The sequence below is a fragment of the Garra rufa genome, chromosome 12 (assembly GCF_049309525.1).
Source record: "Garra rufa chromosome 12, GarRuf1.0, whole genome shotgun sequence".
In the NCBI taxonomy this organism is placed as follows: Eukaryota; Metazoa; Chordata; class Actinopteri; order Cypriniformes; family Cyprinidae; genus Garra; species Garra rufa.
Window position 1 is genome coordinate 13110794 of NC_133372.1, and position 21951 is coordinate 13132744.

The window sequence follows — 21951 nt, forward strand, 5'->3', positions numbered from 1 at the left end:
ATTCTCGTTCAACGTTCCTGCCTGGTGGAATGATCTTCCCACCCCTATCTGGAATTCAGTCTCCTTAACAGCTTTCAAGCGACTGCTGAAAACCCATCTTTTTTGACACTATGTGACTCTATAAAAAAAAAAAAAATCCTCTCTTTCTCTATCCTCCCTCTCTAGCCTGTCTCCTCTCTTTCTTGATCTTCCCCTTCTATTCTAGCCTGCACTCTTCTAACAACGCCTGATATATGGTATTTTGGAGCACTTCCTATGTTGATCTGCCTCCTTAGGATGAATCACTTGTTGTATTCCCACTTGTTAGTCGCTTTGGATAAAAGCGTCTGCTAAATGAATAAATGTAAATGTAAATGTAACTGAAAGAATGCTTTGCATTTCCGGTCTGCATTGTTTCTAGTCAAATTAGGGTATATTCCGAGCTAATAAACTAATGTTAAACCTATTAAAATGTTTTTAAAAACCACATGGCTCCATAGCGCCATCACTTGGCAATGTCGCAATGACCGTCATTTGTCAGTGCCTCACTTTAATGAGTGTGTAGATGACACGAAGCAGCGGACGTTAGCTACATTAAAAACAGATGGACGCTATTTGAATGGGTTCCTATGGAAACCGGAACAGAAAAGCATTCAATCTGACGTTAGAATTCGTAATGGCGCTCATCGTTTACTCAGGAAAAAGGTCTATAAATCGTAGAAAATCCAAACTTAGAAGGATGATCCCAAACGGCAGACATACACTAGGAGGCGCTTAAAAATAAAGGCCATATGCATTTTAGATAATTCTGGCACCCTAAGGGCTACAGTGATTGACAACAGAAGGCCGGGGTGGTTATTCTCTTTAACCAAATGAACTTTAATGGTTTATAGCAACCCCACTCGACTCCACCGTTTAGTTAATCACTATTAACACCTGCTAAAAACCACATTTCTGTCAGGACCACTATCGTCAAAATGATATACATTTAACATACAGTTTGGTTTGGCGGGATGGTTCTGTTCTAGGCATAAAACTCCCTGCCCATTCATGCAGCCTGTCATGAATGAGCAGGGAGAGCAGCAATAATATCACCCCCAGGGTAAAGAGAACAGAACAAAGCAGATATCATTAATGTACTTAATGATATTTTAAATGTAACACATAATATGAGATAAAAAGAGGCTGATTCAATATAGGAATATCAGAAAGCCAGGTCCTGACTATCGCAAAAGGAGGACTTGGGGATGGAGGAGTGCATTTGCTCCTGAGTAAGCGAAAAAGCTACTGAATAATACTGAAATAAATAAAAAAAAAAAAAGCTTATAATGCCGTGATGGGAGTAGCATTCCTATAGGTAGATGTGATCAGCTGAGAGTCAGCTGATGCGAGCTTGAACCTGCCAAAACTTACGCTATACGCTTAATTTATGAGTAGATAGAAATCAAATACATATTCAAAGTAATGCGGATAATAAATTACCAAAGAGTTCAAAATACATTAAATGTTCAATGAAATGCAACAAGCTCTGAAACTGAATGATTATTGTATTGTTGTCTTGATTTAAACACTTTAGAATCATTCAAATTCAGCAACATGTGATGCAGCATCCAAAACGTTAAGTGCATGCTTACATAAACTTATCCCAATGTTCAATGATATGCAAGTTTGCCAATAATACTTTAATAAATCAACAAATATGGCCAACATCAGGCAATCAAATTACAGCAACTAATAAAATGCTAGCATACAATCTGTTCATTTACCAGTCTAATTTTTTTTTTTTGTTAAATATATAGGCCTACCTGGCTGGAATATGCATGGAATATGCATGGCCCCGGCTGGGAGCCCCATAGTGATTTTGACCAAGCCCCTAAATTAATAGGCATTTCAACTTACAGATGAAGGCTGTGATACCATTGTTATTCAGAAGTAAACATAGGATAAGAAAGCCTTGTTATATTGTTCTTTATTTTCTAAAATATCAAAAATATTTTCTAAAATGCTAAATTATCTAATTTTCCTGTCCACAAAATTGACAACAAATATTTCCACAGAATTAGAAGTACATCACATTATTTGGAATTGCATCAAGAACAATCTTTCTGTTTAACTAGAAGTCTATATGGGCCATTCTACAGTATTTGGTGCAAAGTCAGAGTCGAAAACATTTTGGAAAAAATGTGTCAATGTATGCAAATTGTATAATCTCCAAGGTACATATTTCTAGTAATTATGCAGTTAATTCTCATATTGTATTTTCAGAAAATTTTAGAATATTTGTCCTCTCCTCAAATGTGTTACTACCAAAACACAGTAATATATAATTTAATAAGAAGGATTATATTAACTTTTTTTGCTTACATTTACCTTGTATATATATTTTTGCTATATTATTAAAAAGTTATCAGAGGCAAATCAATAACAATTACAATTTTAACAATATTTCAAGTGTGATTTATGAGATTTGTTTTATTTTGGATCTTATTTTTCTTTGTAAAATCCAAAAGTTGATTATACTGATTTCAAACACAATTCTTTAATTTGAATATACATTGAACCAAACACTATCACAACATCTTAGTTGATAATTCAATATACTTTATTTTTGACAAAACATCATGTTTCGGTCATTGGTAGTGACAATAATGTTTTGGTAGCGACCACATCACATTAAAGAATTTACTAAAACACTACAAAAACATTAAAATACAAAAAATGTGAATAACTGTACTAAAATGTTATTTCCCCTAAATAAACAATTATGTGTTCACTTGTGTCACTAAACAATGATGACGTTTCAGCCGTGACCATTATGGTAGTCACAATTTTATATACTTTTGGGCCCAACGCAAAGATGCTAATCAGGACATGGTTAGCTAGCACAGTTCTGAACAGTTGTACACGAATAAAAACTAAAGTTTATGGAATAACACTCAAAAAACAATGATGCCACTATCAAAATTTAGCTAGCACAGTTCTGAACAGTTGTACAGATAACTAAATATTATGGAATAACACCCACAAAAGTGTGTTTAATTGCAAAAAAAAAAAAAAAAAAAGTGTTGGGTAGTGACATTCCTTAAAAGTTACACACAGATTTACCTCAAAATGATGGGGCCTATATACTAACCATGAGAGACAGTGACAACATAAATATTTCCTGATCAAAATTTAGGGGTGTAGTTATAGTCAGTCTCATTTAATAGACTAAAATATAAAATGTTTCATAACCTTCACTTTTAACTTCAAAAAGATTGAAAGTGAAAGTTCCAAATAAATTATGATTTTATAGGATAGGCTTACTGATATTTTAAATTGTATTGCGGGTTTCAAAGCATAATAGAAGGATCTTAATAAATACCAACGATTTGAATACTTAAATGCCTTTTAAATGTGTTTTTTGGTTGTAGGACAGCAGTTTGCACCAATTCTGTAGAATGCCCCAAATATTTTATTTTAGAAAATGAGAACGTGACGCCAGCTGAAGTAAGCAACGCAAAGCATTATGGGATTTTTAGACACGGAAGCTTTATAGAGACAGCAGGCAGACATCAGAGTTTCTGTTATTACACAACATAAACACGCAGGAATGGTGAACTCTTGCTGTGTAATCAACTGCAACAATCGTTCTCAGGACCGGTATGGAAAACGCATCTTACATGGAGTGCGTTTTTTCAGCTTTCCAGCTTGGAAACAACACCTTGGAACTCAGATCGCCGAGTTAACAAAGAGGCGTCGCATGGCATGGATATCAGCTGTGAAACGCAAAGACATCACCTTCGACAACATTTCCCGACACATGTTTGTGTGTTCACGGCATTTTCTCTCAGGTAAGCTATAATCAAAGCACACCTAACTGTTGAGTGGTTGCCGCTAGCAATGCAAACATGGCGAAGAGCAACACAGCTAACTTTGCACAACTAACGTAGCTGGCTGTAAATAAATAGAAACACTAACGTTAGCGGTCAAAATCTAACGGTTTTTAAATAGTTCTGAAAGAATAACAAAGGCTGCTTTTATTTGCGTTTATTTATTGTTGTATAAAACAGTAAAATAGTTGTTTTGTGAAATAGTATTACAGTTTAAAAATAAAGCGTTTCAATACAGAATTTGTTTGATTTCCTGCAGCCTTTACTTCAGTCTTTAGTGTCACAGGAACTTTCAGAAATCATTATTATGCTGATTTGGTGCTCAAGAAACATGTTACTATTATCAATGTTGAAGTTTTTGCTGTTTAATGTCTTGCTTGAGAACCTACATACACATGTTTTCAGTAAGAACGCAATGATCAAAAGGGATAAAGGCTTTCATAAAAAAATGCAAAAACATTTTTCCCACACATTGATAATAACAAGCATTATAAATTAAGTGATAATAATTAGGGATCAAATCAGCATATTGATGATTTTATCTAAGCAGAGTAACGTTAATTACCAGAGTAATTCAGCTTTTCCATCACACTATGAATAACATTTTAAAATACACTACCAGTCAAAATTTTCAAATAAATGTTTTCTATTTGAATATTTTAAAATCTAGTTTATTCATGTGATCAAAGCTACATTTTCAGCATCGTTACTCCAGTCTTTAGTGTCACATGTTCCTTCAGGAATCATTCTAATATGCTGATTTGGTGATCAAAATACACGTTACAATGTTGAAAAACAGTTTTTGCTGTTTAATGTCTTGCTTGAGAACCTACAATTTTAAACAGCAGTGTAAGATTTAAATGCACACATGTTTTCAGTAAGAACGCAATAACATGATCAAAAGTGACGTGAGGGCTTTTATAAAAATGCAAAAACATTTTCCCATTATATTATATTATATAAATTAAGTGATGATTTTTAAGCATCATTTGAGTAATTAAGACTTTAATTTAACTCTGTTTTGCCATCACAAGCATGAACAACATTTTAAAATACACTACCAGTCAAAAGTTTTTGAACAGTCAGATTTTTTGTTTTTTTAAAAAGTCTCTTCTGCTCACCAAGCCTGAATTTATTTGAACCAAAATAGTACAATTTTGAAATATTTTTACTATTAAAAAAAATGTTTTCTATTCGAATATGTTTTAAAATGTAGTTTATTACTGTGATCAAAGCTAAATTTTCAGCATCATTACTCCAGTCTTCAGAAATCATTTTAATATGCTGATTTTCTGTTCAAGAAACATTATAGCTATTATTTTATTATTATTATTATTATCAATATTTAAAACAATTGAGTACTTTTTTCAGAATCCTATGATGTATAAAAATATCCAAAGGTCAGCATTTATCTGAAATAAAAAACTTTTGTAACATACACTATAACATTCAAAAGCTTTGAGTCAGTATAATTTTTTAGGGGGAAAGAAATTATAGAAATGAATACTTTCATTAGGCAAGGATGCTTTAAATTGAGCAAAAGTGGTAAGATATTTATAATGTTACAAAGGTTTCTATTTAAGATAAATGCTGTTCTTCTGAACTTTGTATTCATCAAAACCCTGAAAATGTCTACTCAACTGTTTTCAACATAATAATAATAATAATAAATGTTTTTTGAGCAGCGAATCTGAATATTAGAATGATTTCTGAAGGATCATGTGACACTAAAGACTGGAGTAATGACTGCAGGAAATCACAGGAATAAATTCTGTATTGAAACGCTTTATTTGAAACTCTAATATTTCACAAACGTGATAATGAAGTAATAATGCTAAAAATTAAGCTTTAACAGGAATAAATTACATTTTAAAATATATTCAAAAAGAAAACAGTTCTTTTTAAAAAATATTTAAGAAGTGTACTGTTTTTGCTGTACTTGGGATCAAATAAATGCATGCTTTGTGAACAGAAGAGGCTTTTTTCAAAAACATTTGGACTAATAGAAGACATCTATTTTAAATAGTAAAAATATTTAACTTTTTTTACCATTAAAAAATCTTGATTATCTCTAACTGTTAGTATGTTTGACTATTAGTGTGAGTAATCGTAGACATGTTGTCTTTTCTTTTTAATCAGGCAAACCAGCCTATGAAATGCTTGAGTGTCATCCTGACTGGGTACCATCATTACATCTCGGGCACACAGAAGTCAAAGCAGCGCATCCTGAGCGGTTCAGCCAAAGGATAAAACAAAAACGTCCCGCACAAAACAGTGCTGAAACTGCAACATCACCAGCTCAAAACCTGAAATTGGAGATGGATGAAGATGTACCTCCAGATGAAGATGTACCACCGGATGAAGATGCACCACCGGATGAAGATGCACCACAGGAAGAAGATGCACCATCTGATGAAGATATAACACTGGATGAAGATATAACACTGGAGGTAGATTCACCATCAGATGAAGATCCACCATCAGTTGATGATTCACAGAGGTTACAGATGGATGAAGCTGCACCAACAAATAACCTTGAAGAAGAGAAGGAATGTGGTTTTTGTAGCTGTAGACGTGAAGAAATTAACCGATTATTAGAAGAGAATGAGTTACTAAAGGAAGAGGTCTCCCAAAAGACAATGTCAGAGGATTTTTTGAGAGATGATGATGAGAAAGTCAAGTACTACACTGGGCTCCCGTGTTTTCCCGTCATGATGGGTGTGCTGACGCAGCTTGAACCCTGCCTACCACAGACGGACCCCAAACTTTCCCCTTTTCATATGCTCTTCTTAACTCTGATGCGCCTAAAGCTGAATCTGCCGATCCAGCACATTGCACACCTTTTCTGCATAGATCAAAAGACTGTGGCCAGCACTTTCAGAGACACCATATGTGCAATGTTTACACACCTCAGCCCTTTGGTGCACTGGCCAGAGAGATATTGCTTAAAGGGCAGCATGGTACAACCGTTTGTAGAAGCTTTCGGCAATCACGTTGCAGTAATTGTGGACTGCTTTGAAATTAACGCTCAGAGAGCGTCAAGTCAGAGAGCTACAGCACGGACATCTTCGCAAAAGCACACGCTGAAGTATCTCATTGGCATTACCCCACGTGGAGCTATTGCTTTTGTTTCTAAAGGGTGGGGAGATGGTGTCAGTGACAAGGAAGTGATTGAGAGCAGTGGGCTTGTTGATAAACTATTACCTGGAGACCTGGTTTTGATGGATCGAGGATTTGACATCAGGGAGAATGTCGGACTAATGTGCGCAGAGGTGAAAAGGCAAAAGCTGGTTCCAAAAGATGAGGAGGAGACTCGTAAAATAGCTCACCTCAAGGTTCACTTGAACAGGCTTATTGGATGTGTGCGAACAAAGTACACCATGCTAAATGAGTCCGTACCAATGAGCATGATAGCCCCATGTGAAGATGACGACGACATGATGTTCCTTGACAAGGTTGTGACTGTGTGCTGTGCCCTGACTAATATGTGCCCCAGTGTTATGAAACTGTAAACTGACATAAAACAGACTAAATGTGAACTGCATATCCTTTATTGTTGTCTCATTCCATGTTGCAATAAAAAAAATGCTGAAAAATCACTTCAGTTCTGTATCTGTTTATTTGTGTAACGTTAAAGTAAATGTGTACAGTTCACAGTAAAAAAAAAAAACGACTACATTTAGCTACAGCTTCCTGACCCTTCATAGACAGCAATGCAACTACCGTGCTCAAGGCCCAGAAAGGTAGTCAGGAACAATTGAGGGGAAGAAATTGTATAATGTTGTTATTTTTATTTTCTTTGCACACAAAACATATTCTTGTAGCTTCGTAACATTACGGTTGAACCATTGATGTCACATGGACTATTTTAACAATGTTCTTGCTACCTTTCTAGGCCTTGAACTTGATAGTTTCAATGAGGTTTATGAATGGTCAGAAAGCTCTGATTTAATCAAAAATATATTCATTTGTGTTCTGAAGATGACAGGGTTTGGAGCATGAGGGTGAGTAATTGATGACAAAATTTTCATTTTTGGGTGAACTATCCCTTTAAGGGTTTCCAGTTTTGATTTAATGCGGACACAAATGATCTGATCTATTACAGAGCTATGTCTCAAAAAATTGATGTGAGAGCAAGACTATTAAATAATACCTGAACTTGGAATTATGTATGTTAAATAGGGATATTGTTCTGCTTTAGATGTCAATCTATAGTTGAGGTCAAAAACTTGCATACACCTTGCAGAATCTGCAAAATGTTAATTATTTGACCAAAATAAGAGGGATCATCCTAAATGCATGTTTTTCGCATTTAGTACTGACTTGAATAAGGTATTTCACATAAAAGACGTTTACATACAGTCCACAAGAGATAATAATAGTTGAATTTATAAAAATGACCCTGTTCAAAAGTTTACATTCTCTTGATTCTTAATACTGTGTTGTTACCTGAATGATCCACAGCTGTTTTTTGTTTGTTTAATGATAGTTTTCATGAGTCCCTTGTTTGTCCTGAACAGTTAAACTGCCCGCTGTTCTCTTCAGAATTCTTCAGGTCCCACAAATTCTTTCGTTTTCAGCATTTCTGTGTATTTCAAACCCTCATACGCTCACTGATGCTTTTTTCATTTAGTACTGCCCTTCAGAAGCTACAAAAGATGCACGTTTCCCAGAAAACAAAATAAGTTAACTTCACCCTGATCTTCAAATTCAAAGTTTTTACCCCTGGCTCTTAATGCATCACGTTTCATTTTGAAGCATCAGTGAGCCTATGAACCTTCTGTAATAGTTGCATATGAGTCGCTCAGTTGTCCTCAGTGTGAAAAGATGGGTCTACAGTAATTGTTGGAAAAGGTTTAAATACACAAAAATGCTGAAAAATTTTTTATGGGACCTAAAGGATTTTTCTGAAGAACAGCTGGCAGATTAACAGTTCAGGACAAACAAGGGACTCATTAACAACTATCACTAAACAAAAACACAGCTGTGGATTATTCAGGTAACAACACAATATTAACAATCAAGCGTGTGTAAACTTTTGAACGGGGTCATTTTTATAAATGCTGAACTATTATTTTCTCCTGTGGACTATATTTAAGCATCTTTTATTTAAATATCTTTTTCAGATTAGTACTAAATAAAAAAAATATTTAGTATGATCAATCTTATTTTGTTAAATGATTAACATTTTGCAGATTCTGCAAGGCATATGTAAAGTTTTGTCCTCAACTGCAAACGCATGTTTACTGGTATCATCTGATGTTTTTCCCTGACAAAGCTTAAGTTCATGGTACATTATCCTATGATATAATAAGGTTTTTTTGTTTTTTTTTGCAAATAACATTAAGAAACACTTAACTCTACAAAATAAAATAAACAAATGCACAAATACTTTATACTAATTTACTTGCTTTTATCTTGACATTTTTTAATCTTAATGGTTGAATAGTTGCCATTTTTTATTACTTATAATATTTTATTTTACAAATCTAAACATTTCATTAAAATATGAAAAGAGACAATATATATATAAATGTTGTCCCAGGTCCTGTGAATTATAGCGACAACCCTGTGTACAATGTAACTAAATAGCATATTGCTAATTGTATTTTGAGTCATCTTATGAATTACTTGAAATTTGATATTTAGTACTTATATAATGACATACATTTTTACAAATGAAGTTAAATGGCCCTTTTGTTTCTAAAGTATAGGAGTTATTGCACCTCCAACCACTAGAGGGCCGCCTATTACTACCAGATTACAGCAAATCCCCATTGCTTCCTGCATTTTTTTGTGAATGTGAAAGTCCACTTCTTCATATATGCAGGTAGGGAAGCTGGGCGATTAACTTTAAAAGTACTGTGCCTTTTTGCAGAGAATTGTGTAGTTTTCCCTCGCGTCGGATTTCCTGTATTCTGCATCTGTTGTCTGGTTATGTTAGTGTCGATTGTGTAATTGTTGTTTTTTGCATTTGTATTTTTTTTTGTGTCATTAACTTACTCAGACATTTACGTCATGTGTATTAGTTTACTAAAGTATGATAATAATAATCTCCGAAACAACAATACATTAGTTTTACGCCTTCACCAAAGCAGTAACTGTTAGCTCATCTGAAATACTATCTGTGCATATGACTGACTGCTTTCTTTGTCTGTGCTTATATTGTATGTTTTACAAAGTCTTTCATCATGAAAAGCTCCAAAGAAGCTGTGCAGGCTGCTGCCAAAGAGTTTCTTAATTTTGTCAATAAAGGAGTTTCACCATACCATGGTAAGAATGACACGGGACTGAAATGCTGTATATTGCGCTTTGATAATATGATAAACCAGCTTTACAGCCTAACTAGATATTGTTTTGGACATTGTTCGTGACTGGCTGATACAGCTCCAGATATTGACAACAGATCTTGATTAAGACTTTGATAGAACGTTCTTTGACTTTTTCCCTAATGTTAGATTACAGGTATTGTAAATTCACCGTCATGTAAGGATTGTACTGAAATGTACTGGAGTCTGTATATCTAACTTTTACTTAATCCTGCATGTCTTTTTCCTCCTTTCTTACTTGTTTCGCAGTGGTGGAGGAGTGTAAATCTCGCCTGCTGAAGGCTGGTTTTACTGAGCTCAAAGAGGCTGAGCATTGGGACATTAAACCTGCCAATAAGGTGTGTGTGTGTGTGTGTGTGTGTGTGTGTGTGTGTGTGTGTGTGTGTGTGTGTGTGTGTGTTTCTTCATCTGAAAAGATTTGGAGAAATTTAGCATTACATTACTTGCTTATCAGTGGATCCTCTGTAGTGGATGAAAACATCACAATAATCTACACGACACAATTAGCATCTTGTGAATTGAAAAGCTCACCCAAAAATGAAAATTCTGTCATTAATTACTCACCCTCATGTCGTTCCAAATCCGTAAGAACATTGTTCTTCTTCGGAACACAAATTAAAGAAGTTCACCTCCAGAACAAAAATGTACATATAATTTACCCCCTTGCCATCCAAGATGTTCATGTCTTTCTTTCTTCAGTCATAAAGAAATTATGTTTCTTGAGGAAAACATTTCAGGATTTCTCTCCATATAGTGGACTTCTATGGTGCCCGTGTGTTTGAACTTCCAAAATGCAGCTTCCATGCAGTTTCAAAGGGCTCTAAACGATCCCAGCTGAGGAAGAAGGGTATTATCTAGCGAAAAGATTAAGGTTATTTTCTAAAAAAAAAAATATATATATTATATACGTTTTAACCTTAAATACTTGTCTTTTCTAGCTCTGCGTGAACTCTTTGTAGACTGGTTCAATGCAGTTAGGGTAGGTTGAAAAACTCCCTTCTCATTTTCTCCTCCAACTTCAAAATCGTCCTACATCTCTGCAGAAGTACCCACCCAGTGTTTACTAAGTGAAAATGCAAAGAAGATCCAACGGCCTTTACAAAAATGGCAATGTAGGGTGATTTTTCAGTTGGAGAAGAAAATGGGTTTTTTGACCTACCCTAACTGTCTTGAACCGGAACACACAGAGCTAGACAAGATCATCATTTGAGGTTAAAAAGTATATAAATTGACAATTTTTTTTAGAAAATAACAGATTGTTTCGCTAGACAAGATGCTTCTTCCTCGGCTGGGATCGTTTAGAGCCTTTTGAAGCTGCATTTAAACTGCATTTTGGAAGTTTACACTCGTGAGCACCATAGAAGTTGACTATATGGAGATAATTCCTGAAAAGTTTTTCTCAAAAAAAAAAAAAGAAAGACATGGACATCTTGGATGACAAGGGGGTGAGTAAATTATCTGTAAATTTTATTGTGGAAGTGAACTTATCCTTTAAGATATTTTTGTTGAAGTCTGAGTGATGGTTACTCTCTGTGTTACCACTCTTTGTGTGCAACGAAAACAAACATAATGACTTTATTTATAAATTTCCTCTCTTCAGGATGAACTGAGCTTGAGTAAATTTACAGCAAAATGTAATATTTGGATAAACTATTTCTTTAATAAACCCCTACAGCTGTGGGAATGACTTCTAAAGTTGCATATTATAATAATAATTATACATATTATAATATAAAATATCTTTGCACTTATGTAGCTTATTCTGTTATTTCTATATAGAATAAGAAAAAACTCAATGCTGCTTATATCAAATATGTTTTCACTGTATTAACTGTAATCTTTCTCTTACCAGTATTTTGTAACCAGGAATTACTCCACGATTATTGCCTTTGCTGTCGGTGGGCTCTACAAGCCTGGAAATGGCTTTTCCATGATCGGGGCTCATACGGACAGTCCATGTCTGAGGGTGAGAAGAATAAACAGAAGTGAAAGGGCTTTGAGATAGATAAAATATCATATGTTCTCTGAGTGTTCTGTAGCTTTGTATAGTAATTACAATTATAGCAGACAGATAACTGTATTCCACATTAATGTAAGTAGAGGATGTATGCAGGTATCATTCGTAATTTCTCATGCATGTGTGCTTAGGTGAAGCCACGCTCTAAGAAGACAAAATTAGGCATCTTGCAGATTGGAGTGGAGTGCTATGGAGGAGGAATCTGGAACACCTGGTTTGATCGTGACCTGACCATCGCAGGTCGTGTCATCGTTAAGGTAAACCTCTGTAATGTGATACAGAAATATAAAACATACCCAGGTTCCTTTAAAAATTTTTATTGTTGATGATCTTTAGTTATATACAGTCAAACCAAAAATTATTCAGACACCAGATATAATTTTTGATATTTTTACTAGTAGGTGCAGGACACTAGTTCATTTATGTAAGTGAGGATAGCAAAATAAACTAAACTGTGACATATTATACCCAAAAATTAGACTACCAGTAAAAATTTGAGACCAAAAATTTGATCTGACCATGTTTATTACATAACTTTCTGTCAAAGTTATCTGACATTATCAAATAAAAAATTAATAAAATTAATAAATAACTTTTACCATTGTTGTCTGTTTGTATGTTTGTGTACAGAGTGAAGGCAAGCTGGTGCAGCGTCTGGTTCATGTTCCCCGTCCCATCCTCAGGATCCCCCATCTGGCCATTCACCTTCAGAGAGACATCAACGACTCTTTTGGACCTAACAAGGAAAACCACCTGTAAGCAATTATTTATGCATAGGAAATGACAGATGGAGGGACAAGACAGATGTTGTAATCATGCTGGAGTGCTGCTGATTTTTTTTTGTATCTATCTGTATTTCTGTGTCTTTTGTAGAGCGCCTTTCCTGGCCACTGCCATACAGGAAGAGCTGGAAACAGGATCTGCCTCCTGTGGAGATGCCTGTAATGCAACATCCGTTGTAAGATCACACAAATTAATAGTTTAGGTGTACAAAACCACACAAGACACACTTCCTGTGCAATCAAATGATAATAAATAATTTTAGGCTGATAATTTAAGTTAAAAACTGATATTTTTCTGATCAGTGTTGGGAAAAGTTATTTCTAAAAGTAATGCATTACAATATTGTACTTACTACTTTACTTAGTTACTTTTTATGTAAAGTAATATATTACATTACTTTTGTGTTCCATTTTGTCACCTGAGCTGGGCTTGCTTATTTGTTTTGTTTTTTTAATACAAAAAATCCCATAGGTATATTTTTGGCAGCTGTAAAGGCTCATTCACACTAAAAGTGAAGGAAGTGCCGCTATACTCCTAGTTTCTCTCAATTTGCGTTATTTATTTGAGAAAGTAACTTGTAAATTTTAAAGAAAGGCATTGGTTTACTAGTTACTTACAAAGTTAGTAACATACGGCCATCTTACTACACCTTATTCTGCAACATAATGTATTACATTGTAAAAAAAGGGATGCACCAATATTAAAAGGATAGTTTCCATCATTTACTAATGTCGTTTCAAACCCATAAAACTTTTATTCATCTTCAAAACACACATGACAAAATTAAAAGTCATTTCCATCAAAATATTAAAACTTCAAAAAGTTCATGAAAACATGAGTGTAATTCATATAAATCAAGTAGTAGATTTATTTTAGACTTTTATTCACAAATACACAATGATCAGTGCAGACACATTGACCACATCAAACCTCACTTCTTAAGGAAGTTCAAGCATGCTTGTGTGATATGCTAGAATAAACCCTAAGCAAGCACCTTTGAGTTTGCCAAGCACAAGCTTCTGTGTGTTATGTGTGTTGATGAATGGTTAGTAACTGATGACAGGATTTTCATTTTTGAGCAAAAATGTCCCTTTAAATTCTTCTACTGGACCATTGAATATCAACAGCCACTCACTGCCAGATAGGCATATACACCTAAGATGGCTTAGGGGTGAGTAAATCACATTTTTGGGTGAACTATGCTTTAAGATTACAATATTAATCATTTTAAAGATACATCTAAATGTATAAATAGGGGACATGAACATGCACAATAAAATACTGACTGTTTTCCGATCTAAGACAAATATATTACCCTGGACCACAAAACCAGTCATAAGTCACATGGGCATATTTGTAGCAATAGCCAAAAATACATTGTATGGGTCAAAATTACCAATTTTTAATGCCAAAAATCATTAGGATATTAAGTAAAGATCATGTTCCATTAAGATATTTTGTAAATTGTTTTAGCCTAAATATATTATTAATTTGGACAGCTTTAAAGACGATTTTCTCAGTGTTTCCAGATTTTTGAATAGTTGTATCTCAGCCAAATATGGTCCTTTTCTTACAAACCATACATCAATGAAAAGCTTATTGATGAGATAAATCTCAGTTCTCAAGAAATTACCCTTATGACTGGTTTTGTGATCCAGGGTTACATATGTTTTTAAAGCAATAGGTAACCTGTCCTGAAAGGATTAGTTCACCTGCAGAATAAAAAATTCCTGATAATTTGCTCACCCCCATGTCATCCAAGATGTTCAGTCAAAAACAAATTAAGGTTTTAGTGGAAAACATTCCAGGATTTTTCTCCATGTAGTGGACTTTAATGGGACCCAATGGGTTGAAGGTCTAAAATACAGTTTCAATGCAGATTCAAAGGGCTCTCTCGATCCTAGAGGGACAGTGTCCTGCAGAGTTTAGCTTTAACCCCAGTTAGACACATCTGAACCAGCTAATCAAGCTCTTACTAGGCATACTAGAAACTTTCCTGTAGGTGTGTTGAGGAAAGTTGGATCTAAACTCTGCAGGACACCGGCCCCCCAGGGCCGAGTTTGGGCAACCCTGCTCTACACGATCTTATCTGAGGAATAAGGGTCTTATGTAGCGAAGCGATCTGTCATTTTCTTAAAAAAAAATGTAATTAATCAAAATTTTATATACTTTTTAACCACAAATGCTTGTCCTCCTCTAGCTCGACTTCAAGTGATAGCGTAGTCACGTTGGAAAGGTCATACGTGAAGTGGGCGTAAGTACTAACGGACGTGCAAACATAGTCAAACTCCCTTTACAGAAAAAGGTAAAATAATGTCGGATGATTTTGAAGTTAGAGGAGAAAATTAGATGAGAGCTTTTCACCCTATTCTACCTTTTTAAACCAGAGTACACAGATAAAAAACTTAGACACGTCATAGACACGCATTGCAGGGCTAGTGCAAGATGAGCATTTGTGGTTAAATTGTTTGTTTTAGAAAATGACCAATAGTTTCACTAGATAAGACACTTTGAAGCTGCATTGAAACAGCAATTTGGACCTTCAACCCATAAATCCCCATTGAAGTCCACTATATAGAGAAAAATCCTGGAAAATTCCTCAAAGACCACAACTTCTTTTCCACTGAAAAAAGAATGTCATAGGAGTAAGCTAATTATCAGGATATTTTTTTTATCCCTCAAGTAAACTTAACCTTTCACTATAAAATGTTTTATGAACACGTGTCTAATTATTTTGCTGTGTTCAGGCAGAGAAGCATCACCCTGCGCTGATCCAGATGCTGTGTGGACAGCTCGGGGTCGAGCCAAATGCTTTACTGGACTTTGAGCTCTGTCTGGCAGACACGCAGCCTGGCGTAAGTCGCTTTGTCTTCATGTTAGACAAATACCCAAAAGATTTCACTTTTGCTTTCTAGTCTTTTTCTTTTTTTGAGGTTTTGCACAAAATTGTGCTGACATAAAGAGGATTAGTATGCAGGGTACATTTGTGCTCAGCAAAGAGGATTGCTGTTATTTTTACCCGACTGAAGAAAAGCCTTTAAATGTGAGAGTGGGACTACCAGCGGAATGAAACATTACTTTGGAGAATCTCGAAGGAACAAGACTAAGAGCTCTAATAGCTCTCATTTCCATATGATTTACACATAAAATAACTGTCAAGAGCATCAGGAGCGGGTTCTCACCGGGGCTTTTTAACTGATTATCATGAGTTGTGACATGTTTTTGTTCTCTGCAGGCACTAGGAGGTGTCTATGAAGAATTCATCTTCTCTCCTCGTCTAGACAACCTGCACAGTTGTTTCTGTGCTCTCACGGTACGACAGAACACAGAGAGCAACATCTTATTAAATATTCAGCCATTCACCCACTCAGAAATGATCTGAGAAGTGATGATGAATAATTAAAACATAATTATGTTCTTTCTCCCAGGCTCTCATGGACTCCAGCACACCTGATTCTCTGGCAAAAGATCCAAACATCCGTATGGTTACCCTGTATGACAATGAAGAGGTGAGACACAAAACGCAAATGTTTAATGCAGATTCTAAATCCATTGCTCTCTAGTTTCCTCACCCAAATAATTTGCCGATTTTGTTTTTCTGTAGGTGGGATCTGAAAGCGCTCAGGGAGCTCAGTCTAACCTGACTGAGTTGATTCTGCGGCGTCTAGCTTCGACCTCTGATAATCTCACCGCCTTTCAGGAGGCAGTGCCACTGTCCTACATGATCAGTGCGGACATGGCACATGCTGCACACCCTAACTACCAGTCAGTCTATCACTATGGCAACTTGTTTGTCTCTATGGTAACACTTGAATTAGACAGTTTTTACTGGTACAATATGGTGACACCGGAATTTGTTATGTTTTAATAATGATCAAATTTCCCAGTCATGAGAAACACCTGGGAATATCAAAAATTTTAAAGTTTTATTAGGAAAAAAACACCATTCAAAAACTACCATTCGAAAGCTTGGGGTCAGTGAGATTTTTTTATTTATTTTTTTAAAGAAAAAAATGTTTTGCATAAAATGAGTTTTGACTTATACATTGTTACAAAAAAAATCTCCTTTCTTTTCATCAAATAATTCTAAAACAAATGTATTGCTGTTTCCACAAAAATATTAAGAAGTTTAATTGTTTCCAACATATTAGTGTTGAAAACAATGTTGATAGAAATGTTTCTTAAGCACCAAATCAGCATATTAGAATGATTTCTGAAGTATCGTATGATAGTAATGTGCCATCACAGGGATACATTCTATTTTTTATTTATATTTTATTGAAATTGTCAGTTTTTTTAAATTAAATTCAGCCTAAGAGATTTAATGGTGAGCATATGAGAATTATAAAAAAAACTTTTGAACAGCAGTATGTGCATATAGGTATTGTGTGTATAATACAATATAATATAATATAACATAATATAATATACAGTTGAGGCCAAAATTTACATCACCCTTTCAGAATCTGCAAAATGTTCATTTATTTTTACCAAAATAAGAGAGATCATGCAAAATGCATTTTATTGTTTATTTAGTACTGACCTGAATAAGATATCTCACATTTAAGATGTTCACAGATAATCCACAAGAGAAAATAATAATTTAATTTATGAAAATGACCCTGTTAAAAAGTTTACATCCCCTTAATTTCTAAATACTGTGTTCTTACCTGAATGATCCACAGCTGTGTTTTTGTTTTAGTGATAGTTCTTTAGGTTTTTCAGCTTTTTTTGTATTTGAACCCTTTCCAACAATAACTGTATGATTTTAAGATCCATCTTTTCACATTGAGGACAACTGAGGGCCTCATATGCAACTATTACACAAGGTTCAAACACTCACTGATGCTTCAGAAAGAAAAACGATGCATTAAGAGCCGAAGGGTGAAAACTTTTGAACAGAATGGAGATGAGTACATTTTGCCTTATTTTGCCTAAATAACATTTTTGTTAATTTAGTACTGCCCTTCAGAAGCTACAGAAGATACTTGTTTCCTAGAAGACAAAATAAGTTAAATTTACCCTGATCTTCAAATTCAAAAAGTCTTTGAAAGGGTTCAAATACACAAAAATGCTGGAAAACCAAAGATTTTTGGAACAACTATCACTAAAAAAAAAAAAAAAAAAAAAACACAGCTGTGGATCATTCAGATAACAACACAGTATTGAGAATCATGAGGGATGTAAACTTTTGAACAGGGTCATTTTTTTATAAATTCAACTTTTATTTTCTCTTGTGGACTATATGTAAACATATTTTATGTGAAATATCTTATTCAGGTCTGTACTAAATAAACAAAAACATGCATTTTGTATGATCCCTCTTATTTTGGTAAAATAACCTACATTTTGCAGATTCTGAAAGGGTGATGTAAACTTTTGACCTCGACTGTAATATAATTTAATATAATATAATAATGTTGTTTGTATTATGTACACTGTTGTTAAAAAGTTTGGGGTTAGTTTTTATTTTTTTTAAAAAGTCTCTGCTTATCAAAGCATTTATTTTATCAAAAATACAGAAAAAAACAGTAATATTGTGAAATGTTATTACAATATAATATAATTGTGTCTTTTTTCATATGATCCCAAATTTTTGAATGGCAGTATATGGGTGCAAAAAATTACATGAATTGCTTAGGGATTTCTTTTTTTCTGCTCCAGTTGCCATTACTGTGTGTGTGTTTTAATAATACATGGTTTATGAGGACACAACTGTGCATAATGACATGGGTATTACAAAATAAACATGGCTTATCAGCACACTTCCTGTGTCCTTGTAAAGCAAATGGCTTAAACATACTAAACTGTTTTTCTGAAATTTAAAAAATTGCCAGTAGTTTTTGTGAGGGATAGGTTTAAGGTAATGGGGTAGAAAATACAGTTTGTACAGTAAAAAAACCCATTACGCCCATGGAGAGTCCTCATAAACCACATGTTTGTATGTGCGTGTTCAGTTTTGCAGTGTATGATTTATACCCATGTATGATTCTCCTTACAGGGAGAAACATGAGGAGAACCACAGGCCTGCTTTTCATAAGGTAACAACACACACCAACACCTTCTCAATACATTCATGAAGACCACAGCAGAGCCCAATCAGCTAAATCTCTCACATTGTGTGTCCTGGATCAGGGTCCAGTCATAAAGTTTAACAGTAACCAGCGCTATGCCACCACTGCTGTAACTGCTGCCATATTACGAGAGATTGCCGGAAAAGTGGGCGTACCTCTTCAGGTAAGCAGAAAATTCCCCCCTCCCTTATATTTCACTACATCCTGCTTCACCATCTGTCCTTCCCAAGAATCCTCTGCCATATAAATCAGTTAAAGTGATCCTCATTATCTAAGCTAAAATTAGCATCACTACTCTGAAGAAGGGAAATCCAAGAGAAGGAAATCGATTACTATTGTATGGTTTGTTTTTGTTAGTAGGCATTTAGAGTGTTTGTTGATGTTTGTCTTTATCAAAAGAATGTGATCCATCTACATACTATCTAAATGCAAGAACACTGCTCCTAGCAACAGGCTGCTCACAAAACCGTGTGGGATTTATAAACCGAAGAGGAAAAAGAATCTTGGGGAAAAAAGAAAATCTCACCTTGGTCACCAGGACACCATAAACCCCTCTTTGTATGCGTTATTAAAACTGAAATTAGCTCTCTTCTCTCTGTGTGGAATGGATACTTACAAAATTACAAACTGCATGATATGTTACTGTCTCATTAAGTAAAATCTCTTTTCATGCAGGATGTGATGGTTCGGAATGACAGTCCATGTGGAACAACCATTGGGCCGATTTTAGCAGCTCGTTTAGGAATGGCAGTCCTGGATCTCGGGGCACCTCAACTTGCCATGCACTCTATTCGTGAAATGTGCTGCACAACTGGAGTTCTCCAGACCACCAGCCTCTTTAAGGTAAATTTACAAACAATTTCCAAAAGGTACATCATTTTTGATCAGAAGCATCAAATAAAGTAAAGGATTTTCAGCATAGCACAATGGTTAAATAAATACTTCAAAAATTAAAGGCGTAGTTCACTTTCAGAACAAAAACTGACAGATAATATACTCACCCCCTTGTGATCCAAGATGTTCATGTCTTTCTTCAGTTGTAAGGAAATTATGTTTTTTGAGTAAAATATTTCAGGGTTTCTTTTCATATAATGGACTTCTATGGTGCCCCCGAGTTTGAACATTGTTGTTTCCATGTAAACCATGATATTACTGTCTTACTGAAATAGTTCTGATAATTCGCTGGGAACCCACTATTTCCTAAGAATGTGTCGATTAATGTAGACTGTCGTTGTTCTAATTACTTTGTTTAACAATAAAGAATGTAGCCATATTTTAGTTTACAAACTGTATTGTTTCATCAGTTAGTCATGTTAGCACTTGGCTAATATATCCACCACTATTGTCTTGTGAAGTGTTTATAGTTTAGCAACTAAACTGTAGATCTGGACACTATTCGCTTGCGTTGTACACAGAAAGACCAATCACAACAGACTTGGCCAGCTGACCAAGGAGGGCTTTACAGACCTTAACCTCAAAACTGCTTTCGAACAAATCGTTTTGAAATCGTTGCAAAATAATTCTAATATTAAATACTTATTCTGAGAAAATTACAATGTTTTCTGACCTTAGATGCATTTAAACCTGTTGTAGGGGACTCCAACACAATATTAGGACACTTTAAAATACTATATGACCTGCTCTTTAAAGGGATAGTTCATCCAAAAATGTAAACTCTGTCATAAATTACTCATGTCGTTCCAAACCCCTGAGACCTTTGTTCATCTTCCCTTCTTCACCCTGCATAGACAGCAACACAACTACTACGTTTAAAGCTCAGAAAGGTAGTAAGGACATCAATAAAATAGTCCATGTGACATCAGTGGTTCAACCGTAATGTTATGAAGCTACAAGAATACTTTTGCGTTTTACTTTTTACTTCCCGAATGCTACAGGAATACTTCTTGTGTTCTGTGTCAGCCTTCACCGTGTGTTCACAAGAGTACCACAACGCATGCGTTGTTTACGAGTCTTCGTTAACATGTCTGAATATTTTGACAGAGAAGATGCAAAATTTTGCCCAGCCTTACTTATTTAAACCAGAATAAAAAGATGAACTAAGAGTGATAGACATTCTATGTCAGAACGTCGGCTCCTGCGTCAGCAGCACCGCATACACGCATTGTGGTATTCTCATGAACGCTCGTCAAAGCACATGGGCTATTTTAATAATGTACTTACTACCTTTCTGGGCCTTAAATGTGTCAGTTGCATTGATGTCTATGCAGGCTCAGAAAGCTCTCGGATTTCATCGAAAATATCTTAATTTGTATTATGAAGATGAAGGAAGATCTTATAAGTTTGAAACGACATGAGGGCGAGTAATTATTGACAGAATTTTCATTTTTGAATGAACTATCTCTTAAAAAGGAGTGACCAATAAGTTTTTTTTTTAATTTCAACTTTACTGTATCATGGAAAAAAGAAACAACATGAGGATGAATGTTTAAGTGAACCGTACCTTTAAGCATTGTTTAATGATTGTTTACCTAGTCTGTTTTGGGCTGTTCTAACTGTGCTTTAATATGCAGGGTTTCTTTGAGCACTTTCCCTCTGTACGAAGCACAGTAATTGTGGACTAGACCATGAGAGGGATTCACCAGAACTACACAGATGGGATTCATGGATGTCATTAATAGGGAAATCAATATCACTATTTCCACTCTCATTCATTTTCTCAATCATTGCCATCTGTCTGTCTACATGGGCAGCCTGTCTACATGAAACATGGAGAGTTTGCACACTCATATACTGTGACACTTCAGCATACACTCTACTTTGTGAAGTTGTTAATAAACCAATAAAACTATAATGCCTTGTTTTCATGTCTTCCATTAATGCTGTTTTTCTAAGCATGAAGTCCAAACCACAGACCAGTAATGACCATTATGACGTAA

At 35.0% G+C, this 21951-nt stretch overlaps 2 protein-coding genes across 3 annotated transcripts; both read left to right on the forward strand.

Annotated features, from left to right (window-relative positions):
• Positions 1–3514: 3514 nt before the first annotated feature.
• Positions 3515–7450, forward strand: LOC141347323 (uncharacterized). The gene is made up of 2 exons (XM_073852330.1): positions 3515–3812; positions 5991–7450. Exons 1-2 carry the CDS (start codon positions 3572–3574, stop codon positions 7361–7363), a joined length of 1614 nt encoding a protein of 537 aa, XP_073708431.1. The 5' UTR covers positions 3515–3571; the 3' UTR covers positions 7364–7450.
• A 2178-nt stretch (positions 7451–9628) lies between these two features.
• On the forward strand, positions 9629–21866 carry dnpep (aspartyl aminopeptidase). Of its 2 annotated transcripts, none has more exons than XM_073851758.1 (15): positions 9629–9681; positions 10034–10124; positions 10430–10518; positions 12033–12146; positions 12329–12454; positions 12828–12952; positions 13071–13155; positions 15728–15835; positions 16216–16293; positions 16409–16489; positions 16585–16745; positions 18982–19021; positions 19116–19217; positions 19730–19897; positions 21586–21866. In XM_073851758.1, exons 1-15 carry the CDS (start codon positions 9676–9678, stop codon positions 21634–21636), a joined length of 1425 nt encoding a protein of 474 aa, XP_073707859.1. In that variant the 5' UTR covers positions 9629–9675; the 3' UTR covers positions 21637–21866. The 2 variants fall into 2 exon arrangements, with proteins under 2 accessions (XP_073707859.1, XP_073707860.1); XM_073851759.1 differs by having other exon boundaries at positions 9676–9790.
• Positions 21867–21951: the final 85 nt, after the last annotated feature.